Raw genomic sequence first — 9,252 nt, forward strand, 5'->3', positions numbered from 1 at the left:
TGGGATAACGAATATGCTATCATTAAATGTATAAGACAGGTCCATTACAATACACTCTTTTCAAGAATGATTGGTTGTTGGCAATTAATGCTCATGGCTCACTAAGCATATGCTCATAGTTTGCATGTTGAGCCATGTTTCTCAACATCCACCATCTCATTCAACTAAGAGTCAAATGTTGAATCAAAACTTTCTCTGATGTTCCTTTATTACTCCCCTCCAAGCTTTGTGATTCAAGAGGTCGAAGATCAAGTGCAAGTGAGAATTATTCTAGAATGTTCATTCTAGAGCATTGATGATGATGTCCATCATCTATAGACAATCTAAATGCCAACCCACAACCTTACGGCTCAAAAGATCAAATATACATCACCAAACCAAACTCTACATGAGATTTGGGAATTCCAACTCACAACTTCAACGGCTTCAAGAGTCAAATTGACATCACCAAGCCAAACATCTATACATGTTTGATAAAAGGAACTATCTATAACCATTGGTATAATTCCTTTGCTTCTACAACCATTGCTATCATTTTGATGAAGCCTTACTCAAGCTTCCAATTGCTCGTTCTCTTCAAGTTTCCATTCAACATGGACTGAAAGAAATTATTTGTTTTAGTTAACTTCCATGTTATTTCATAAAATCTCCAAGCTTCTGACCCATTAGTGCTTAAGGAAAAAAACCATTACCATGGTGTATTGTTGGAAGGCAGCTCAACTTTAATGTAACACACTCATAATGAACTAAAAATTTAAGTCTCAAATCTCCAGTTATTGGCTTCATTATTTTTCTTCTAGGGGAAACTTTTACGATTGAATTTGGTGTACATAAAAGAAACATCATGAACATTGCACGTGAAATGCATTTAAAGAGCATTGAAAGCAATAGGACGAATTTAAAACTTCCAATAGATATGCAAACAAAAGAGCATTGCCTAGTGTTGACAACTATTTATCGTCATTTAATTATGGTCTCAAAAGCAACCATTTTAGAATCCTCAACATAAATATGATAGATGATGTCTACTGTCATCACCCGGACTGTGCTAAAAGACTGAAATTAAGATGGTCAAAATTTGAACCTTCAACCATGTAACTTCTGGCAAAGGTCACAACCCTAGAAGCATGCATATATGCTGGAGTTAGGACATCAATATAGCTCCCATTATATGCTAAATTGTAGCTATGTATGAGTGATGTCTGTACTCAATAGATTCCTATTTTATTGTGAGAATCTATTTTTGTTTCCATCCATCATCTGTATGAACCGATAAAAAGCTGAAAAACCAAAACAAACAATACAATCAGATATATACATTATATAAAAGGGGCTTTAACAAATGCCAGCATCATACCAGAGTCCGCATCGTGTGGTCCAGGGGATGACTCTGGATGGTACTGTAGGCTCATTGCTTTCATAGCTGGGAAAGAAAGTCCAGCACAACTTCCATCATTCAAATTGATGTGTGTAACTTCAACTCCCTCTGGTAAGGTTGCGGGATCAACTGCATAATTATGATTCTGCAAATTCACAGAACATCGAAATAAGTAGAGTGCAACTTTTCAAGGTGATGAAATATTATCAAGAATTCAACAAAAACTAAAAACCCATCTAGAAGGGGTTTCTTTTCTGAAAGATGCAGTAGTAGGATCTGCGGCACAAGAACAATTGGTCAAGTACTTCAAAAAAACTTTTCAGAAATGTAACTTTTTGCTATATAATATTTCTCTCATTTTCCTTTCTCATGGAAGTCAAAAATTGTGATGTTCCTTTTATACATACAGCATTCATGGTATAGATGAGATGAGAGGGAAAGTTCTTTACTTAATGTGCTTCAAGGTGGTACTCAACAAAAATTTAACATATCCTAGAAGGGAGTTCTTATTTGAGAGATTTAGCTGAATGTTGGGGCTGGTGACCAACACCTGTAAACCGGTCAAGTTCTTGCAAAACTGTTCCCAAGAGTAAATTTTGGTTATATAACATTTCTGTCATTTTCCTTTCCCATATAGGTCATAAACTGTAGCAATCATTTACATGCAAACAGATACTCGCTATTTCAAAAAAATCTAATATAACCCGTCTTTTATTTCCCAAAATACCCCTTTTGGAATTCGTCAAACCATACAAAATATTTCTCTACTATAGAGAAATAGAAAAGAGAAACTTCAGAAAAGCTCTACACAGTGAAATAGAAATATCTCCCTCGCAAATAGATTTGGACTTGAAGGTAACATTGGTGTTCACTACACAATATTCATCATATATGTACACTTCATCACCTAAGCTCAGACTTTATTTTGTATAAAACAAGTCAAATTGTGATAATGTGGTCTCAGAGACTATTGTGGTTCTACATAATGCATGACAATGATAGGGTCCAAAAGTGGAAATTGTCAGCATAGAAAAGAACTCCATGGAACAAACTTCTGACTGAGCTTCTAATTAATGTCTTGAAGTGTGATCAAACATATAATAATTGGCAGTTGGTAATACTCAGCCAGGGTCAGCAATATCACAAATAGCTAAATATTGCGCCTTAATCTCAAATTTGGTTTATGATTCTTGACAAAGCTTAATTGAGTAACGTTGGTCTAAGATTTTATGGTAGATAGCTATTTTGATCTAGGTTTCTTGAAACAGCTCGATTTGGAAACATGGTTATGCAATTTGATATTCATTGCTCTTTTAAGTTTGGTTTAAATATTTCTTTCATTTTGGCAGTAGGTTTTTTGACACAGCTCTATTTGGGAACATTTTGGCCCATGTTGACACGGCTCAATTTGGGGACATTCCTATGGCAGCATGCAATATGCTGCACAGCATTCCCCCTGATTTAAATGCCATTGTCAAGGGTACTATCAGATGCTTAGATACAGTTGATGGAATGCTCATATGGAAATATAAGCTCATAAAATCTCTTCTTAGAACATAATATCCTCACGATTCAAAAGATTGATCTTATAGAAGTTACCCATGCTTCATTTGCTTTCAGCTCCACAAAAGTGGAATCAGCATGCCTCTGTCCTCCATCAGATATATATTCAGAACTTCTTCCAGTCTAGAGGAGCCTATTCGAATACCAAAGATCATGCAGTCTATTGGAGTTTCAGCAGATCATATACAAGCTTCCTTTCCTCGTGCATGGTAGCAAATTTGACAGAAAGACAGAAATCAAACCTGTGAGCTGATTTCAACCCTGCCAGTTTGAATTTGTCGGACAGGATGATTTCCACCATGATGACCAAATTTCATCTTGAAAGTGCTACCCCCAAGTGCTTGTCCTAGAAGTTGATGGCCCATGCATATACCAAAAACGGGAATCTTGCCAGTAATTTCTTTCACATTTTGAATGGCATATGGAACTGCAGAAGGATCACCAGGGCCATTGCTAAACAAAACCCCATCTGGGTTCAACTTAATAACCTCTGATGCTGTCCATGTTGATGGAACCACTGTGATTTTGCAGCCATAAGATCTGAGTCTTCTTAAAATATTATGCTTGATACCAAAGTCATAAGCAACCACCTGGGAAAAAAGCAGATAAGCCTTTTTTATGCGAATCGTAGCTTTTGAAGGAGCATTCCCAGAATATCATTCTAATGAGTTAGCTTACATGGTACAAATCAGAAGCAGATTTAGACAATTTGGTGCTAAACTCCCAGTCAGGATCTGTCTTGTCCGTCCATTCATATGGCTCATTACAAGTAACTCCAGTTATAAGATCCTTACCTTCACATGTCCAGGAAATACATTTTTTTGGCCAAAACGAACCCTCTGGATCAAAATCACACAGAATTGCATATACTTATGCAGGTTCTTTATTTATCCTGAAAGGCTATTACCTACGATCTCCCACGTTTTAGCTGCATGTAGAAGCTCTTCATCTGTCTTGCTTGAATCTGTCGTGAGTGCTCCGATCAAGCTTCCATCTTCCCTTAACCTTCTTGTGATTGCACGTGTATCGATATCATCTGTGCACATAAATATCACACCATATTTCAAATCGAAAAATAGAAAAGATTCTATACAGAAATTACTTACAGATTCCCATCACATTCCTCTTTTGCAAATACTCAGGTAAAGTCTCTGTTGAACGCCAATTTGAAACACTGCATGCAACTCAGAAATTAGTTTGCACTGAAATTTCTGAATACACAACAGACAGCATTAACAATGCAGTAATCAGGCTCATTTAGCTAGTTGCAGAATCCAAACGGAAGAAGTCTCTTTGGTAAAATGTCAAAGATTTGAAACATAAAACAGAGCAAATGAAGAACTTCCAAAATGGGCAAGCAAGAAAACTAAATAAAAAGAGGAAAACAATTTAGTAGCTTTGAGGACACTGGACACAAAATGAGCAAGTCTAAACAAGTTCTGAACTTCAATAACATCCAAACTCTGAAATGCATGGCCTGCTCCACTGACTTCTTACTAGCCTGCTATAGTTCTCTCTTCAGAAGGTTGATGACTTACTTTGCTCTTCATGCACCAGCAGACCTATTTCTACTGACTCCCGCATTCAGATCAGATTAACCTTGTCAGATTTGTTGCCACACCCGGTTAACCTTGTCAGATTTCTAGCTGTCTCACGGTTTATAATTTTTCTGCTGGTGGGTTTTGCTGCAATATTGTAGAAAAACTGCTGTCACCACTCCACTTTTACATGCCTATGATTTTCCTTGATTCCTGCTGCCTCGATGAGAGTCTCTTTATTGCTGTCCTCACTTAATGTCCACAGAACATTCTAGGTGGATTCATCAGTTCCTATAGTACTTTGGCTTTCTCTATAAAGATCTACAGTTTAGTGCATTAGCTAGGCACATCTAGAAGACTGCCTGCCCACCTCCCTCCCAACAATCCACCTTCCAGCTGTACTATGTTTTTTTCCTTGCCAAGGTAGCCAAGCAAAGGGACAGGGCCATCAGTGTAGTATAAAACAACAGGTTCATGAAATTTCAGTAGGGAAAACACGGTGTTATTTCCACGCCACCTTACAATCTATAGACTATCTTAATTTCACTGAAGTTTATGAATGCAAGCGTAGAGGTACGCTGTCGCGGAAATCCGCGAGTATATGTTGGAACGGGGCGGGAGCACCGGGGTCTCAGACTAAGGAGCCGGTAGGAGAAAGTAAGAGAGGGTGAGATGATTATTGGGATCGTTCCCGGATGACTTCGCCGGCGCACAGGCTCAGACACGCAAATAGTTCCGGACCTGTCACTGGGTAACAGCGATGAGCTTACTGGCTCGGATGCTCACGTATGCACACAAGTGAGAGGGAGGAGAGACGAGAATATGCGCCAAAACAAAAAGACACAGGAAATCCAGAAAACAACGAGACAGTTGATTAACTTATAATAAGAGAAATACAACCGGGCTCGACAAGTACAGAGCTTCGAGCTCTTGACACATCCACGCAGACACCGGACTGATGAGCCTCTGGTCGGGAGCACACGGGCTTCCTACGCGAGCAGAGGCCTGACCAACACCGAACGAACACACAGAGCAGATAACCAAAAACCCTACAGAGATCAATCCGACAACGCTTCCGCTTCCAAACGATGGATGCCAAAACAGATCCATTCCTCCCCTTTTATAGCCCAAGGAGAGGACAGTTACATCAGTATTAAATGCAGCTGTTTGGTCAGAGATCCGTTCCATGATCCTCTGCCCAACATGCTGTTATTCCCCTTCAACATTCGACGCATTTAAAGTACCGACAGACTGTCTCTGTCTCGTACTTTATTATTCTTGTTTTTCACAAAGTTTAATATACATTTATATACACATCGAATTTATATACATAAGCCCTTGTTCGTGTGCATCCTTGCACACACCCCTTCACACGCATCCAGCTCTGTTTTCTCTCATAGCCGGAATTCTTCAGGACAACGCATTAGGCATTAACAAAAAAACACGCAATAATCGTTCCTTGATGATAATCCATGAAAATAAGGAATACTCACCGTCTACTGAGGTTCCTGATAATTAGCCCTCCAAGAAAACACTCTTCAGACTCCTCGTCATCTATATGAGAAGCAGTAGTAGGCATTCACAACTGTCTATACTTTTCATACATTAAAGTAGAGATCAACATTCAATCACACCAGTATTAACTCCAGTATTGCCAATGTGAGGGCATGTCATGAGTACAAACTGCCCCGCATAACTCGGATCTGTCAAAATCTCTTGGTATCTGTGATTTCAAGCATCAGTAATGAGATGCCATAATCTAATACCTCCTTTTCATATGCCGACAAAGAAACATAAATACCCAGTCATAGACGTGTTGAAAACCACTTCTGCTACTTGAGTTCCAACAGCACCAAAGGATTTGCCTCTCCAGACAGATCCATCTTCGAGAACCAGCCTTGTATTTGAAATCTTCCAAGGTCGCTTTGCTGCAAACCAGAGTTCTAGTTGTTATCTTCTAACTATAAAGCTATTATAAAAACCCTGTCCCTCCCTTATATGTGCAACACAAACAGGATCTCTGCCAAATTCACAGTTTTGCCAACTACGACATCCACTGCTTGCAAAGCTTATTTAAGTAAAATGTTGGCAAGCACTGTCCCTTTAGGAAAACAAATTGCCATTTCCATCCCCCATTCAGAATCCAAGAAACGGAAATCTAACTGACTGAGTCATGCATTTGATAAGAAGACATCATAGTAAAATATGCAGTTCCACATAGAAAATCAAAGAAACATGCAATCTTCTTCATTGATTAAAGCTTAGCACCAATGTTCAGAGAAACATTTGCCAATCTTGTATAACTTCAGAATCAAAGAAAAAAGAAAACTTAAATGTTTCATTCATATCATTACCAAATCCACAGTTCCTAACCTATTTCATAAGATAATCATAGCACAAAGCATCTACGCAAGAGTTTTGCAAAACCAAACCAAATCATAACCAAATCCACAGTTCCTAACATATTCCATAAGATAAACATAGCACAAAGCATCTATGCAAGAGTTTTCCATAAGAAAACATTAGCTCTACCGAACTGTGTGAAGCACATAACTTAGGCATATGCCTCAAATCTGCGCCATTAATTCTAGGCAGAGAAACAGAGAAAAATGAAACTGTAACTGCACAATTCAGATAAAAGATTCAACAAAGCCGTAGTTCTGCCTTCTTGTAAACAGAGAATCAAAGAAATAGTAGCTATAACTTACCAGCAAGAGCGGTTTCTGAAGCAGACGCTTTACTGCACGAAATCCTGGGAACAGCACATTTCGTCGTCTCTGTAATCAGAGAGATAGATGGGTAGGAAGAAGAGGTGGAGGAAGACGAGGCGAAGTGATGATAGCAAGGAGCCATGGCTTCGGAAAAGAGCTCTCTCTATAACAAGTTACAAGGCGCGCTTAAAAAGGCCCATCGCATCTTTGCATGACCATGACCATGACCATGAATGACTTGTAGTTTGTGACCTTGACCATGACCATGACGACGCAATTTCTCTCTCTTTTCCTTTTTTTTTTGGGTAAAAGCACACAATTATATTTTAATTGTATGTAAAATCCACTTATTTACAACACTTCTTAGTCTCCTCTACCCTATCACATGCCTATGTAGGGAGAGGGACGTCTTGTAATGCCATTAAAAAACCTGAATATGCATTTGAGGAAATGATCCCCACATGCGCTAACATCCAAAAACTCCACATGAGAATACTTTTCAGCTTCTTTATATATGCTTTCACCCCATGTCTATTATCAAACATGAAAGCATTACGCATATTCCAATTATGTTGTAGTCCCCAATAACGTAAAAATTTGGAACAATATTTCCATCTCATCATTTGAACCAGTTTGAACATATTGAGAAAAAACCCATTGTTGAGGTCTCAAACAATAACATGTTAAAACTTGCCAAATGTCTGATAAGTACTTCCAAATGGTACACACTATAGGACATTGAATGAACCTATGTGTACTATCCTCCAATGGAATGGTGCAAAAGAAACAAGTGCCAGACCCTAGTCCTCGTCTCTTTAAGGTCGAACCTAATGGGAGCCCACCAACCATGACTCTCCATATGAATACCTTTGCACGAAAGGGTAGATGGGAATGCCAACTACGACGTAACATTTTCCACTACCTTGCATCTAACTTACATACATTCCACAACTTCGTTGCTTTTGGAGATAGCCACGATAATGATGCCATTGCATGATGATACAATATATTTGTAGTGACCTGTAACAAGCGTGTACCATCTTGTAACCACCAATCCACCCAAGGTGCAAAAATTGTTTTCAATGGCAAAGATCCTTGCAACAATGGTATATCTTGTAATTTCTCCCAAATAAATCCATAATTTTGTTGGGCATCTTCAAATTCCAACAACCTTTGAGATTCATTATCAACCACATCTTCCAAATGTGTAATCCCCAATCGAAATAAACGATTGAATTGAGACCTCTACTTCTCTTTCCCATGCCAAAACAACACTCGAGAAGAAACAAGCAATTCATTTTGTAATGAATTATAAGACTCTCGATCACTTGATGGTCCCCATTCAAAAAGAGATAATGCATCTTGCCACAATCTTACCAAATGTTGTCCATATACAGAATGTCGAATCTTTAGAGGAATACTTCCATTGAGTAATGACCACCAAGATGCTTGAATGTGTGTGAAAAACGCTCAACCAATGAATGAATGAATAGGCATCACAATTGAGTGAGTATGGTTGGTTGTGTCGGTCAGTCACCCACTACACTACGACATGGGTAGTGGAATAAATGTGTTGAATTGCTTGCCAATAGGCCATAAGACGAACACTCTAATCAAGAAAATAGTCACATTAGTACCTCTCTTCAATTTTGGTAGATGTGCTTCAACTCCATACCTACCATCCAATACAAAAAACATTGCACATATTTCAATTATGACGTGATCTCCAATATTTCAAAATATAGGAAAACTATCTCCATCTCTGATTTTGGGTCGACATATGTGAATTGTGCAAGCACCCAATATTTTGGCACCAAAAGACACCATGATAAAATTTGCTAAGTTTTGAGAAATGTGACTCTAAATCTCACAAGCAATCAGATATTGTATGAAATGATGAGTATTATCTTCCATTTGAGCAGTGCAAAATAAGCAATTGCCTGTTGCTAGTCTAGGTTGCTTTAGAGCTAATCGCAAAGGCAAATCGTCAATCAAAACTCTCCAAATGATGACCTTCATTACAAAGTGGCAATTTTGAATGCCAACTACATTTTAGGATCAG

The 9,252-nt window shown here is 38.4% G+C and overlaps 1 protein-coding gene across 1 annotated transcript; it reads right to left on the reverse strand.

Moving 5' to 3' along the window:
* Positions 1-890: 890 nt before the first annotated feature.
* CARA (carbamoyl phosphate synthetase A) lies at positions 891-7,333 on the reverse strand. The gene is made up of 10 exons (XM_087323650.1): positions 7,188-7,333; positions 6,281-6,407; positions 6,114-6,202; positions 5,973-6,033; positions 4,048-4,115; positions 3,849-3,977; positions 3,620-3,735; positions 3,184-3,531; positions 1,358-1,523; positions 891-1,280 (listed from the first exon to the last, which is right to left on the reverse strand). Exons 1-10 carry the CDS (start codon positions 7,330-7,332, stop codon positions 1,225-1,227), a joined length of 1,305 nt encoding a protein of 434 aa, XP_087179776.1. The 5' UTR covers position 7,333; the 3' UTR covers positions 891-1,224.
* Positions 7,334-9,252: the final 1,919 nt, after the last annotated feature.

Source organism: Azolla caroliniana, unplaced genomic scaffold (assembly GCF_043228905.1).
Source record: "Azolla caroliniana isolate FFs.n. ecotype wild unplaced genomic scaffold, voAzoCaro1.0.p SCAF_8, whole genome shotgun sequence".
Lineage (NCBI taxonomy): Eukaryota > Viridiplantae > Streptophyta > Polypodiopsida > Salviniales > Salviniaceae > Azolla > Azolla caroliniana.